Source organism: Fusarium redolens, assembly GCF_020744475.1.
Source record: "Fusarium redolens strain MPI-CAGE-AT-0023 chromosome Unknown BKA55scaffold_4, whole genome shotgun sequence".
Taxonomy (NCBI): domain Eukaryota; kingdom Fungi; phylum Ascomycota; class Sordariomycetes; order Hypocreales; family Nectriaceae; genus Fusarium; species Fusarium redolens.
Window position 1 is genome coordinate 634,382 of NW_025763667.1, and position 14,278 is coordinate 648,659.

The window sequence follows — 14,278 nt, forward strand, 5'->3', positions numbered from 1 at the left end:
GAAACTTGGCGTGCAGAAATTGAACCGTTTGATAGGTAGGTTTCTTGCGATTGAGGGAACTGGAGAGCGAGCCTCAAGTGAGGTTTCGCATATATATATTCTACGAGTTGAATTGAATTGTATTTTGTATTTTAATCGCAATAACAAACCTTGTGCTTCGCGACCTGCTGTTTTTGACAAGTGAATGTGCCGTCCCTTGTCTAGAGCTGTATCAGGTGAAATGAGTTTTGGTGAGACGTGAAGAAGCGAAAAGATTATCGCACAAGCACCCAAACACGCATGCAAACAGCCACGAGCAAACTGTGTTTGTGCTACCCAACGATGCCTCAATTTGCATTCCCCTCAGACAAGACGTCCCCGGATTTCTTCGACTTCATGGAATATCACCATCTCTGCAGTGGAGCTATCTTGGCGCAATCAAGTCCCTTGAAATGAAAAGACGAAAGAATCCATGGTGACGACATCAGTAGCGTCCCCTGGAATTACAGTGGAAGAGTAGCGCCCGCCCATATCGGAGTCAACCACCTTTCCGGAGGACACGAGTTTGGAGGGTACATCGTGAGACGACCCAATGTCGCTGGGCGACGCAGGTACTTCCCTATCATCCACCTCTCAGAATCTCCACCTTCTTGTCCTACAACCACCAAAGCCCAACCTCAAGTCAACGCCAACCCGAACAACACACACCCCTCCCCTTGTCCTGCCACGCCCCAGAATCGTCCACGTCCCCCGGCGCGGATGCGGACACTGTCTCGTTGTCTCTCTCGGTCAATCTTTCTTTCTTCGTTCAAGACTCTTCAAGATCTTTTTTGCGCTGGTGAGTTTGAAGCGACACGACACGCTCGACCCGTCTTCTACTGCTGCTGCTCTTATCGTCATCCTCGTTTCGATTCCCCCGGATCCCCGGCCATCATCTGTCACCGTACCCCGTCGCTCGTTGCAACGTCCGTCGTCTGAACTTTTTGTCCCTCCATCGCCCGAAGATCATAAGCTCGATATAGCTCCCGAGCTTCTATTGGAATCATGTCAAGCTCCTTCGAAAAGTCCGTTAAGGGCGCAACGAAGATCAAGGTACGTGTGCAGTCTTGGCGGCGCGCTCTTGATGAGCCTAATATCAGCGGCAATCATGAGCCCAACTGTTCTTCTCAATGGGCGCTGTATTCAACGTTCGACTCGGTGCTGATTGGATTGCTATAGAATGCTCCCCCAAAGACAAAATACATCGAACATATCCTCGTAGCTACCCATTCCGGCGAAGCTGGCGTCGGCGAGGTCTTTCGCGCTCTCACATACCGTCTCCGCGATTCAACATGGACCGTCGTCTTCAAAAGTCTAATTACTGTTCACCTGATGATCCGAGAGGGATCTCCTGATGTCACGCTCGCCTTCCTTGCGACACATCGCAATGTGCTAGCCATTAGCAGCTTTACAGACGGTACATTCCACACAAGCCGAAAGAAGTCTGGGCATGGGGACTGACAAATTGGCAGCACAAATCCAAGGACGAAACATCCGACATTATGCCCACTACTTAGCTGAGCGAGCTCGCGCATACGAGAAAACGAAGACGGATTGGGTGCGCGCTTCTGAGTCAAGACTCGAGAAGCTTTCAGTTGAGAAGGGATTGTTACGAGAGACGGAGATTGTTCAACATCAGCTTGAGGCTTTGTTGAAATGCGACGTAAGTTAGGACCACTAGGAGTCAGAATCTCGAGCACTAACAACCTCAGGTGATGGAGAACGAGCCAGAGAATGAGATCACTATAACTGTTTTCCGACTGCTTGTCTTGGATCTGTTGGCACTTTTCCAAGTTCTGAACCAAGGACTCATTAGCATTCTCGGTATGTTTGCCCCTCCCCCTCTGTCTCAGCCCGCCACTTTGACTTACGTTCTAATCCCCTTAGGTAACTTTTTCGAAATGTCAAAGGTGGATGCCGAGCGTGCTATGGCCATTTATCGGAAATTCACGAAGCAAACAGATTACGTCGTCCAATATCTGAGCGTAGCTCGTCAGCACGAACACCACACTCGAGTCGAGGTACCCAAGCTCAAGCACGCTCCTGTTAATCTTGGACGCCAGTTGGAGGAATATCTTCATGATCCCGATTTTGAGGTCCATCGAAGACAATATCTGGCTGAGCAGGATGTGAAGAAGATTGGTGGAGGCTCAAGCTCGAAGCAAGGAGGTCTCAGCAAGAAGAAGAGCACCGATTTCCCCGAACCAGCGTCCAACAACCCCTTTCCCAAGATCACGGCGTCTTCGAGCGGTAACAGAGCACCCAAATCGAAACCACAAGCCAACAAGGGTCCTGATCCCGATCTGATCGACTTCTTTGACTCTATCGAACAGAACCAGACTCCGATGAGCATGAACCCTCAGCCTCAACAACAAGCTTTCCAGCAGCAGCCAACTGGCTTGCCGTTTCAACAGAACGGGTTTGCCGCTCAGCCTACTGGTTTCGCCTCCAACAGTCCATTCCAACAGCCTCAGCAAACTGGGTTCATGCAACCGCAACCTCAGATCCAACTACAGCCAGACTTCACCGGGGCTGGTTTCGGAGGATTCACGCCCCAACAACAAGGCTTTCAGCCAAGCCCACTCGCACCAATCCCTCAGGATTCAATGGCCAGCTTTCCCAACGCTGTCCCTCAAGTCCAACAGCCTGTTCAGAACGGATCGCCTCAGGGTCTTCAACCGATGCAAACAGGAAGCACCAACCCCTTCCGTCAGTCTATGCTTATGGCCCAGCAAACAGGCCTTCCATCATCTGCTACAACACCCGCTCTAAACCGCCAATCTACAAACCCATTCGCTCGAACATCACCACAGCAAAACACTTCTCCTTTTGCCCAAGCTTCAAACTCGCCTTTCCAATCACCATCCCCTCAACAGCCACAGCAACAACCTGCTTTACAGCCTACACCAACCGGCACGAACCCCTTCGCGCGCAACTCCATGTTGCCAGCGCCAACCCAAGAACAACGTCCGCAAACAGCTGGCGCCGCTCTCGCCCCTCAACCAACCGGTACAACCAATCCCTTCCGAAACGGCGCCTTTGTCAACCACAACACAGGGATGGGGTGGCAAGCTAACCAGCAGCCTATCGGAGGAGGCCTCGATCAACTCCCAACAGTACCTGTATTCCCTCGTCCAGCTCAACAGACTCCTTGGCAACAATAAGAGTATCGGAACTGCTGTTCCAAGAAACTCATCATATCTTACAAGCTTAAATCAACACATAACTCGCATCGCGTTCTTCCCAGCGCCCTTTTGTTTCCATTTCTTGGCTGTAACAGCCTCTCTTTCCATATAGTAAGCGAGGCGTTTTCGGGGGATGAGATCGAAAAGAGGATTGCAAGGCTACAGGATGAGCACCCAGGGGGATTCAGTATCCTTCTGAAATTGCCCTTCAATCCTCTCCTGGTGATTTTCCTTTTGGATCAATATAGTAGTAGTCATACAAAAATACAATTATCATCAACTAAGTCTCTGTATTCACTGTGTCTGGTGTATATTCTCTGTAGCCATGGTATCGTGTCATTTTTACCATCTTAAAAACTCCAGGTCCGTCATGTTCCTTGCATGTTTTCCCAAACTCCGAAACTCCATAGCTATGCCCAGTTAAACGACGAAATCATCTACTAGAATGGATCATCGACGTCCATTCTACCCCCCGTATCTCCCGTCACAGCAGCTTCTTTCGCCCCCGCCGTAGCAACACTCTTCTCAACCTTCTCCTCATCCACAAACACTCCCAGTCCCGAGAAAGCTTCGAACAAAGCTCGCGTGAGATACTCATCAGGACTATACCCTCCAGCCTTGAACTCGGGCTTCGTCCTTGTGATCTCGACCCATTCGTTAGAATACGTCGCTAGTTTCTCCGGCGAAAGGTCCACGCGCTCTGGCATGACGCGCACGCCGCCGTACGGATCGTAGGGCTTGTTTTCAACAACGGCTGCCTTCTTCTCGCGCAGTCCTCTGATAGAGAGACCGCTGCTTCCTGCTGCGCCGAGTGCTGCGTCGCGTTTGGTGTGTCCTCGTTTCTTGAGCATGATCTTATCCATTGCTTCTGTTGCGCGGCCCATTTCTGCGCTTTGTAGGGAGTCGAGCATTTCTTCGCGGAAGCGCTTGGCGTTGGCTTTTTCTTCGAGTTCTTCTTGTCGTTCCAGCAATCGTCGCTGTCGAGCTTCTTCCTCCTCTGCTGCGATGCGGCGCTGGCGGGCATCGTCTGTTTCACGTGCAAGGCGTCTGTTTCGCTCAATGTCCTGCTTATGTTTCGCCTCCCACTCGCCAAGCTGCGCCTCAGCTTTCCTCCTCTGCTCATCCGTTCCATAAACGAGATCACACGTCAAACACTCCACCATCTCCAGGTACTCATTATATGCATCCAATGTCTCAAAGTCCTCTTCAACCTTGTTAAAGACCGCCGCAACACGTCTCCGAATGTCGACCTCGCGCTCCACAGCAAGATCCGCGAAGAAAGCAGTCTTGAAACCGCGAAGACGAAGGGTCTTGTGGCAGCCGGCGTAGGGACATTGGTTGGGCCCGTCTTTGAAGATTCGCTCGACACATGTCTTGCACATGCGGTGGTAGCACTCTGGATTGATACGGAATTCCATGTCACGGTTGAAGTAGCGTGTTGTCTTGCATACGGGACATGTCTCGTCTTGGTCTGGCGGTGGAGGCGCGTTGAGATCTGTGGCGTGGCGTATTGAGACGCCTGCGCGAGACATTTTGTCTGTCAATAGCACTGACTGTGAGTTTGAGTGGAGGAGTGAGGTTGTCGAGAAAAGGAAAAAGAAAGGAATTGCTTTGTTATGGTCAAGAAGTGATTAATCAGTGCCTATCAAATGTTGGTTCTGCGCGGCTGAACAGACAGGGATAAGCGGCTTGCCGGGGAGTTTCCTATTGGCCAAAGCTCAGCAAAAGATGGCCCCACCTTTTAGCTGCCCCTCCATGAATTGTCAGCCTTCTCTCATAACCAACAGCTTCCATCGATTTCTCCCCTCGGAACATATCACAACCACTTCAAAAACATCAACATGGCTGATAACGGTGAGTACTATTCTCAAAGCAGACTCTATGGGTGTATATAGACAGTTTCGTTGTCGATTATAAGCTTCTTAGGCACTGACTTCAACAGAACCTACACTCGCTGAGACCGCTGCTGCTACAGCAAAGGAGGCCGAGGAGCAGGCTGCTCTTCCCTACAAGTGGACTCAGACCATTTCAGAACTCGACATCACTTTCAATGTGCCCGGAAACCTCAAGTCGAGGGATCTCGTCATTACTATCAAGAAGCAGAGCCTACAGGCGGGTATCAAGGGCCAGGATCCAATCATCCAGGTACACACAACTCAAGCCATATCTCATACGCCAACTAACCCACAACAGGGCGATCTCCCCCACGCCGTCCACGTTGACGACTCTACATGGACACTCAGCACCAACTCAGACGGTACCAAGACAGTTGAGATCCACCTCGACAAGGTTAACAAGATGGAATGGTGGGCGCACGTTGTTACCTCCGCTCCCAAGATCGACGTGACCAAGATTCAGCCCGACAACTCCAAGCTTTCAGATCTCGATGGTGAGACCCGCGGTATGGTCGAGAAGATGATGTTCGACCAGCAGCAGAAGGAGAAGGGCCTGCCCAGCTCAGATGAGCAGCAGAAGGCGGATATCCTCAAGAAGTTCCAGGAGCAGCATCCTGAGATGGACTTTAGCAAGGCCAAGATCAACTAAAAGTACTTATGACGAATCCCAATTGAGAAGTTAAAGGACATTTCATTTCGTGGTACTTCATCTCGTTTCTAGAGCAATTGCTGCGCGCTCGAGAAAAGCGTTGAACATCTTGACTTGTTGGAGCATACCGCCTGCGGAGCTCGATGAGCTTGCTTCGTCTGTGATGCGTGCGACGAGAAGCTCGAGGTTGGCCAGATCGGCCTTTTTCTCTTGGGCGCGTGAGAGTTCAGGGGCGTCTCGTCCCCGTTCGACTGCCATGTCTATGTCATGCATTATAGCTGAGGTATCGAGCCGATACTGAAAAGCTTAGCTGGTGTTGCATCAAAGAAGAGTTATGGGCAACTCACTTTTGACTCTTTGGTGTCTTCTTCGTGTTTGATGCGTACAGCATCCATCTTGAGCGCGACCTGTTCCCTCTCTGCTTTGAGACGCAATATTTCTTCTCGCAAGGAGAGCTTCTCCCGCTGTACCAGACGAACGCGTCTCCGTAGTGATTGCCAATCCATGAGGTGAATTGACTAGTTTGTTAGCCTCAATCTCTCCACCGCAGACCGTAAACAACTCACCAATTGTAATAACCGAGACGTGAGCTCCTCCTTGTATGCCTCAAGTGCCCGTATCTTGATCCGACATTCTTTCTTCTTGTCCTTCTCCTCGGTATTCTGCAGCGTCTCGAAGAGCCTCGCTACCGTACTATCGATGACTTCCAAGCATGCTTGTGCAAAGACATCCACTGCTGTCACCCCAGTGGTTGTAAAAGGCAAATCCGCCGCAAGTTGATCTTCTTCATCGTCGCCTTTGATGAACTTCTTGACGTTGACAAAGCGCTGCACTGTGACCTCGATAGCTGATCCATCGCTGACTCGGCGCTCTTTGGCGGCTTGTTTCGTTTTGCGGACCTGCTTGGGAAGTGGTTTTTCTTGTGTCCGTGACTTTGTTTTGGAGGCAACTTTTGGTCTGGTAGCAGGTTGTTTCTGTGTCGCGGGGCTTCTCGATGGTCGTCCGCGGCGTCGTTTCGCTGCTGGTTCTTCTTGCTCTTCTTCCTCTGCTTGTTCCTTGGGCTGTGCGACAGGTGATTGAGATGGAAGACTTCTTCGAGGTCGTTTTCTCCCAATAGCTTTGGCCGCTTCGACTGCATCGATAGCTTCCGCTACTGCCTCTTCTTCCTCTTGTGCCTCCTCCTCTGCCGCGGGCTCCTCTTCAGTCTGCTCCTCTTCAGGTTCTGCTTCTTCTGTGCGCTCGTCATCCGATCGTTCATCGTCCGCAGGGGCGTAATCCGGTCGATTTGGCGAAAGTTCATCCTCATCGTCATCTCGCTCAGCAAGTCTCGAGGGTCTTCTCTGAGATAATCTCGACCGAATTATCGCGGGACCCTCACTCCGTCGAACCTTGCGTACCAGCGGGGATGAAGAAGGCGGCGCATCTTCCTCTTGTAGTAGCGTTGTGTGTAATCGTGTCGTTGACGATAGGGCCTCGCTCATGCGCACATCCTGTCGCTTATTGGCAACATCTTGCGCAATCTTTTCCAGTGATCTGCGACTCGGCCGTCGTTCCGTTGGTTGTCCGGAAGCATCATCGGTCGGTAGAGTCGGTAACTCAACTTCAGCTTCGTTCTCGTCTGGCGCTTCGACTTCTGGACTCGGTAATTCTGATTCTGGCTGTGGTTCCGCTTCGACCTCGTCCTCCGCTTCAGGTTCTGGCTCCTCTACAACATCAAGACTCGGCTCTTCCTCCTCTCTCGATTCACCTGTCGTATCCTGCGCGCCAGATTCCTTAGATTCTTCTGGCAAATCGTAAGGGTCTCTCGATCGAGGCAATCGTCTTCGTGCGCTTCCTTGCGCTTGTCCAGACGGCGGCTGTTCGTTTTCCAATCTTCTTCTCTTAGCAGAAGTATTTGGTGTTCGGCGCGCTGAAGATATGGGAGGTGCGGGTGCAGGCGCGGCGGGAGTCGAGCCAGCTATGTTAAGGCCGCCGATGTCGAGGTTGAAGGAGTCGTCTTCAATGTTCGCACGCCTTGAGTCGCATTAGCACAAATACCTTGAGCATTTCGGAGGGAACTCATACTGGGCACCTCGTAGACGCTCATTCAGCCGATCAGCGCGGCGCTGCTGGCCTATTCATTGTATTAGCGACCTATCTGCTATTTGCTGTTGGGCTCCGCTGTAGACATACCTGTGGCCATTGCGGAACAAAATTGTGACTATACTTTTCTTTGTGCATCAAATCTTGTCTAGGCTCGGTATGTAGGTCGAATACGGTTGCGATGTTGCGCTTGGATGTTTTTAAATGTGATGTTGATGGAGTAATGTTTGGATATGCTTATGACGCGTGGGGGAGACGCGTTCTAGGTGCCGCGGGGCATCAAAGCAATTAATTGACTGACGGCCCATGTTGACCAATGGGTATCCAGAAACCCGAAATATGGACAAGATATCAATTATTCAGTAGTTTGTTGTCAATTATAAATATGTAGTCCGTGCATCAAGCTCCTCCGGTCATAACTGGAGGAATGGCCCAAGTCAATAACCAAGTAAACAGAGACCCAAGACTTTTGTTAGACGGCCAGCCGTCATCAGCCGGGTATCATTAGTATTCTATGTTCCTTTCCAGTCTATCCTTGACATGCCTTTCCTGTCTCAACAGATCCGAACGCCTTTTAAACATCCCTCAGTCCTATGTACGTGATAATAGGTTGCAGTTAATTCATAGGAACCCACTGCATCTTCTCTGTATCGAACCGGTGACTAATTAATTCCTTGTCAGTTCTTATGGACACGCATATACGTTGCATTGGAAGATCATACTCATGGTAATCAGTCTTTGACAATGCTCCCTTGCCGTATTCCGAAGCCAGGATCTCCTTGTACCTGTACGGAATCTTGACTTGAACGCCCTCAAACGTGGTATCTAATAGAGGAAAGATGTACTTGTCCTGTCACATGAAGCTTTAGCACAAGGCAACGATCATTGCCATGTATACGCACCTTGAACTCATGGTCATGCTTGTCGTACATAACCCCATCACCCATCTCATGCCCAGGGTCGTACCTCGCCGCAGTGATGTCAATAAACAGGCCATTCTGCATGTCAATCCACCGAGCATCAATGAAGTTCATATAATCATCCCTCTCGCGATATTTATGATATGGGTTGATCTCCAACTGAAAGAAGCACCCATTCGGACAACCATCGTACTGGTAGTAGTAGATGGTCATGTTATAATAGGCAGCGAGGAAATACATGTCTGCCTCAGTAACTGAGACATCGGCGTCAAGGTCCCATGGCATGACCTGAGAATCCTTCGGTTAGAGAGGGGTCTAGACATGTGAGATATGGATATCCGTATTCTTACCTTCTTTCCCCACCACCAACCGAGAAGGGAGCCATGCATTAACCAGGTCTGGACTCCCAGATCTCGAAATGTGGCTAGGTATGTCTGCATGAGGACTTTGATGCCTGCATTCTGAATCTGTGGCTCGAGAGCTTCACCAAAATATCTCAGATCATAGTGGGGATATTGTCTGAGCGAGCCCTTATTAGTTTCTGTGTGGCGTTGTGATGGATGTTGGTTGTTGGTTGGTAACTCACGATGCTTCCCCTGCAAGTTCGTTAGTCAAAGACCTTCTCGTTTAGGATACGATGGCCAATTCCATTGGGCGTAAGGTCCAAAAGTGAACTTACTAAAGTATTTCGGTGGAGGGGCTTCTCTGGTTGGGAGTTTCTGTTCAATCTTTTGCAGGACGTCAGGGACTCCAAAGGCACTAGCGCTGGTGATCCAACCCAAGGCAACGGCAATGAATGCCGATACTCTCATGTTATATCCGTATTCTCTCTGCCTGGAATACGGCGCTGCGCGTTCGTTAAGATCCAATGGTCAACGCGTATAGTCAGTTAGGTTGGTTACGTGGACTTGTGTGGTGGTGTTTCTAGAGATCTGCAGGGGTAGAGTCTCGCTCGCTCGTAGGCTGCCTCGTAACTTAAAAGGGGACGTGCGGCAATGACGTTGAGAGAGCCACTGTAGCTAAAGCCAGTAAGGGATTACTTAAATCGAAGCATTAACGACTGTTATGATCACGAGAATACAAAAAGATGCAAAGAGCGTGCTTCTTGGTGTGGAAAATGACTAGATTACAGTCTGCACGATTCAGTGAGCGTACAAACAGTTGTTTGATGTTCCATGCTATCCGACCCCTAATTCCAGCACATCCGGTGTTAGGTCAGCGTTATCACGGTTCAAATCATATCGATAAGATGTCTATCTGTCAAATACATCACAACAATTTATATACATGATAACTTCATTTCTATCATTAATGAGGCGTACGTGTCCGGAATTGGGTATAGATGTGGCTTGAAATGCATCTTCATGCCTTGTAAATTCTGTCGCTGACACTGACGCAAGCTCAAATGCCCCAGACACGTTTAAGGTTGCCCAGTCTAGACTGCTCGTCTCCACCTCCTCCTCCGTCCATCGCATCGCCAAGCTGAAGCTCAGCTGCCTAAGCTCCCTCAATCTTCAACCTCCACTAGCCTTACCTTATACCCGGCAACTTGTCATCTTCAACCCCTCCCATCAACCAACAATTCCACCTCGCATCTCGTGTTCTCTTTCTCTTAAATCGTTTACCGCAAACACACCAACGGCCGATACCTCCCCTTCCCGCCCTTGACAATGGGCGCGTGGAACGTACGTCTGCGAAACATCATGCATTATCAAACCGACAAACTGACAGTACCATAGCTCTTCCGTGTCCTGGGCGACTTGTCCCACGCCCTCTCCAAATGCATCCTCATCTTCGCTATCCATCGAAACCGGAGCGCTGAGGGCGTCTCCCTCATCACCCAGATCCTCTACGCCCTCGTCTTCTGCACCCGATACCTCGACCTCTTCATCGAGACGGTACCATGGAACATCGTGTTCAAGATCTTCTACATCATCTCGTCTATCTACATCCTTGCTATTATGCAATGGATCTACCCTCGATCGCGTGAGCGTGAGATTGCTTGGAAGATTGGCGCCATCATCCTCGGTGGCTCATTTGTCCTCTCCCCGTTCGTCATGCTCATCTTTGAGAGCCACAAGGGTTTCCGACCTGTATGTTACTGTTCCCCAGCAACCTCAACATCACTAACAACTTCTAGTGGATGTGGGTGTTCTCCCAGATTCTCGAGTCCGTTTGCGTTCTTCCCCAGCTTCTCCTCCTTCGACAAACAACCGTCCCCACCGTTATCGACTCCTTCTACCTCGTCGCTCTCGGTTCCTACCGCGCTCTCTACTGCGTCAACTGGTTCATCCGCGAATTCGAGATCTCCGGCAAGAAGCCCAACACCGTCTCCGTCATCTTCGGCATCATCCAGACTGCCCTATACATCGACTTTGCTTGGGTTTACTACACTCGCCAGCGCGTCAAGCTTCGAGGTGGCGGCATTGTCGACGCCGATGATATGTCCCGCGGTTGGCTCCTCCGCCGAATCTTCGGAAAGCGCTTCGAGAACAACGATGATGACGAGGAAAGCGGTCCTGGTGGCTTTGAAGATGAGCAAGGTGGCCGACGAGGAACTCGCCCCAAGTGGGGAGCTCGTGGTATCTCAGTCAGTGCCGATGATGGCGTTCTCGAGCAGGACCAACACAACCGCGATCAGGACGAGTTTGGTGGCCCAGTGGACCCTGACGCCAAGATGCAAGACCCCGATGAGCTTGCGCGAGCACTCGACGATGACGACGATGAGCAGACACCGCTACGACCTGGACAAACAGAAGGCCAACCCAGCGGTCTTCAAGGCGGCGAGGGCTGGCGCGATTAAGATACCAAGCTTCCACGCCAAACTACAACTTACATCACTTTTACGAACCCGGGTATGAACTCGGACGGAGTATGACGGATTGTTTATTTGGAATGTCTTGAAAGGTCTACTATTTTGCCATTTTAGTGCAACGTTTGATGCGATGCGATGCATGGAGCCATGATAGAAGAGAGGGAGAGTGATTCTGGCCACGACGCGCCAGCGATGTTTCTAGGGGTATTCCTGGGTCAAATTTATGTACACATAGCGGAATTCTCACAACGCCAATCTCAAGCCGGGATGAATTGGAATTCAGGTCACTTCAAGATCATGCATGTCACATTTGCGATATGAATCAAAAGAAGGGGTCGATGTGTGGATATCATTCAGGCAAAACCATGCCCATTCCTGCGCTCAAACCCCGTGCAGTTGTGTTGAGACAATCCCATCCCTTTCCACCATCGCCACCATGTCCTTCAAGGACGAACAACAGCTCCCAACAATTCGCGCCATATGACAAGGAATCTTTCCAGTCCCGTCTTTTTGCAACTCCCATCAGCAGCATCCCAAGCCGCGAAGAACTCCTGTAGTATAACAAATAACAAAGCTAAACCTTAACGAATGGAAAAGAAAAAGTCATATACTAGTAATAACATAAACGTAGGGTATTTCCATCAATGGACGAAGCGCTTCTCAAACTCTGCAAATAGCTTAGGTGTGATTTCATCGCTGCTCATGCCCTCAATTTCGACGAGGACGCCCTTCTGGGCATAATGGTTCAGAACAGGCTCGCTCGTCTCTTGGAATTTCTTGTATCGTGCTCTGTAGACTTCTTCAGAATCATCAGGGCGCTGGATCAATGGCTCGCCGGTGATGTCGTCGATGCCGGGGACTCGAGGCGCATTGAAGCTGGTGTTGTAGACTCGGCCAGAAGGTTCGTGAACCCAGCGTCCGAGGATTCGCTCGAGAATAACGGACACAGGGGTCTTGAGGGAGACGACGAGATTGATTGGAATGAGCTTGTCGAGAGGACCGGCTTGGGAAGCTGTTCGCGGGAAGCCATCGAGGATGAATGAAGCGGATGGATCGTTGGAGGCCTTGGAAGGACGGTGGCCGTCGAGGAAGGGTGCGTTGATGAATGGATCAGAAGCAGCGCTATTGAAAGAAGCCTCCATCGCTGTCGCTTCAGAAGAAAGAGTCATGACGTTTGGACCTCCATTCTTAGCAAGCCACCCGCGAGTGAAGAACTCGTTGGAGATAAGTCGCAAAATAAGATCATCAGCAACAAGTCCGCCCGCCTTCATCGTATTCTCGACCTTAATGCCTGTCCCATTATTAGCATTCGCCTAAATGTTCCAATTGAGGGGGGGAACCAACCGAGGGGTGTTCTATCCTTGACATTTCGACGCAAGAGATCACCAGTACTAATCTGATTGAGCTGAGGAAAGCGAGCGAGCAATCGCTCGCTCTGGGTCCCTTTACCAACGCCAGGTGCACCAAAGAGAATGACTCGAGCGGCCTTGTTCAGGTTCATTCTAGGCGACCTGTAACGATTGAGGCCGTCGCGAGTTTAAACAATTGAGGAACTTGTGGCGGTAGATCAAAAGAACAAAAAAAGCTGCGCTTCTATGCGATAAATAAAAATAAAAACAAGGTTGTAGGTGCGGATCCAAAAAGTCGTTCGAGGTTTAATTTCTTGTTGAGGGTCGATGGGACGATACTTCGGAGATGGCGCGGGGAGATTGTTGAGTCGGAAAAAACAGTCGCGGGGATAGCTTATAGGAGGATGAAAGAGGAGGAAGGGAGGGAGAAATGATGGAATAAGCAGCCACGGGATTACAAAACAACAGTGAGCGATGGATTGGATTTGTAACCAAGAAAGAAGGAAAGATGAGATGGGTTGAGTTGAGTTGAGGTGGATGGGAACCAGGTTGGAAGTGGGGGGCTTATGTACTGTAGATAGGACGAGGCAAAGCGCTTTTGGTGTTGAGTCCAAGTCGCAAGCGTGGTACTTTTATCCTCGCTATAGTTGAGTGGCGACACAGGTACCCTTCACTGAAGATGGTGTGGACCGTGCGATGAGGGAACGGTCAGGGTGGGCAGGGACCAACCTCGAGAGTCAATCTTGATGACGGAGTCTATAACCGTGGCTTGCCGTCTTTAACATCTAGATTTTAAACGTTCTATTCTTGAAGTTTTATAGAGATAACTTTATGGAATATGGCTGACCATTGCCGGGACATTTCGGAGTCCGGAAGATGTGGCATACAATGGGTGGTGAGAGGTACTCGAATCGGTGATTTTGCCTTAAGTCCGGTACGGGCTTTGAGATCGAAACAAAAACAAGGGAAGGGGACGGTTAATTATCCCGTGTCATTTCGAGGTGTCATTTGTCGATCTGGGGAATAAATGTGCACCTCCTTCTTGGCGCCGTTGATCCGGTACATGCTGCGTCTTCGCTCAAAGTCCGAAATCGCTATACACGACCTCGGCAGCACAATCAGTTCCTCTTCTACAATCTACATTAGAGGACATTCAAACTCGAAGACAAAAGACGGTAGATACTCGAGTCTCGTTTCGTTCTAGAGTGCAGCCTAGAGTTGGCGTTAACGGCATTCCAAGATGATGCCTAGCACGTGTATTACTTGTTAACCAATCAAGCTTGTCAGATTGCTTTCCAGGAACCCCGGATTTTCCAAGACGGCGGACACCTCGGCACACGGCATTACAAGCCACTGTGCATACCC

The 14,278-nt window shown here is 50.2% G+C and overlaps 7 protein-coding genes across 7 annotated transcripts; 3 read left to right on the top strand and 4 right to left on the bottom strand.

Annotated features, from left to right (window-relative positions):
- Nucleotides 1-1,023: 1,023 nt before the first annotated feature.
- On the top strand, nucleotides 1,024-3,182 carry BKA55DRAFT_686442 (ANTH domain-containing protein; the record flags this gene model as incomplete). Its single annotated transcript, XM_046198939.1, has 5 exons — nucleotides 1,024-1,071; nucleotides 1,198-1,435; nucleotides 1,491-1,681; nucleotides 1,731-1,842; nucleotides 1,906-3,182. 5 exons carry the CDS (start codon nucleotides 1,024-1,026, stop codon nucleotides 3,180-3,182), a joined length of 1,866 nt encoding a protein of 621 aa, XP_046052742.1.
- A 303-nt stretch (nucleotides 3,183-3,485) lies between these two features.
- BKA55DRAFT_559904 (CDK-activating kinase assembly factor MAT1-domain-containing protein) lies at nucleotides 3,486-4,828 on the bottom strand. Its single transcript, XM_046192035.1, has one exon. It carries the CDS (start codon nucleotides 4,733-4,735, stop codon nucleotides 3,644-3,646), a length of 1,092 nt encoding a protein of 363 aa, XP_046052743.1. The 5' UTR covers nucleotides 4,736-4,828; the 3' UTR covers nucleotides 3,486-3,643.
- A 216-nt stretch (nucleotides 4,829-5,044) lies between these two features.
- BKA55DRAFT_535882 (HSP20-like chaperone) lies at nucleotides 5,045-5,747 on the top strand (the record flags this gene model as incomplete). Its single annotated transcript, XM_046189750.1, has 3 exons — nucleotides 5,045-5,057; nucleotides 5,146-5,348; nucleotides 5,397-5,747. The coding sequence occupies 3 exons, from the start codon at nucleotides 5,045-5,047 to the stop codon at nucleotides 5,745-5,747; spliced, it is 567 nt and encodes a 188-aa protein (XP_046052744.1).
- Nucleotides 5,678-8,127, bottom strand: BKA55DRAFT_271071 (uncharacterized protein). The gene is made up of 5 exons (XM_046185471.1): nucleotides 7,920-8,127; nucleotides 7,812-7,860; nucleotides 6,314-7,760; nucleotides 6,095-6,265; nucleotides 5,678-6,044 (listed from the first exon to the last, which is right to left on the bottom strand). The coding sequence occupies exons 1-5, from the start codon at nucleotides 7,927-7,929 to the stop codon at nucleotides 5,805-5,807; spliced, it is 1,917 nt and encodes a 638-aa protein (XP_046052745.1). The 5' UTR covers nucleotides 7,930-8,127; the 3' UTR covers nucleotides 5,678-5,804.
- Nucleotides 8,128-8,445: 318 nt separating this feature from the next.
- BKA55DRAFT_535884 (LicD family-domain-containing protein) lies at nucleotides 8,446-9,561 on the bottom strand (the record flags this gene model as incomplete). Its single annotated transcript, XM_046189751.1, has 5 exons — nucleotides 8,446-8,679; nucleotides 8,732-9,037; nucleotides 9,100-9,268; nucleotides 9,336-9,345; nucleotides 9,429-9,561. The coding sequence occupies 5 exons, from the start codon at nucleotides 9,559-9,561 to the stop codon at nucleotides 8,446-8,448; spliced, it is 852 nt and encodes a 283-aa protein (XP_046052746.1).
- An 858-nt stretch (nucleotides 9,562-10,419) lies between these two features.
- BKA55DRAFT_504344 (ER lumen protein retaining receptor-domain-containing protein) lies at nucleotides 10,420-11,552 on the top strand (the record flags this gene model as incomplete). The annotated part of the gene is made up of 3 exons (XM_046187083.1): nucleotides 10,420-10,434; nucleotides 10,489-10,842; nucleotides 10,890-11,552. 3 exons carry the CDS (start codon nucleotides 10,420-10,422, stop codon nucleotides 11,550-11,552), a joined length of 1,032 nt encoding a protein of 343 aa, XP_046052747.1.
- Nucleotides 11,553-12,205: 653 nt separating this feature from the next.
- BKA55DRAFT_591123 (P-loop containing nucleoside triphosphate hydrolase protein) lies at nucleotides 12,206-13,065 on the bottom strand (the record flags this gene model as incomplete). Its single annotated transcript, XM_046195192.1, has 2 exons — nucleotides 12,206-12,855; nucleotides 12,909-13,065. The coding sequence occupies 2 exons, from the start codon at nucleotides 13,063-13,065 to the stop codon at nucleotides 12,206-12,208; spliced, it is 807 nt and encodes a 268-aa protein (XP_046052748.1).
- Between the last annotated feature and the right edge of the window lie 1,213 nt (nucleotides 13,066-14,278).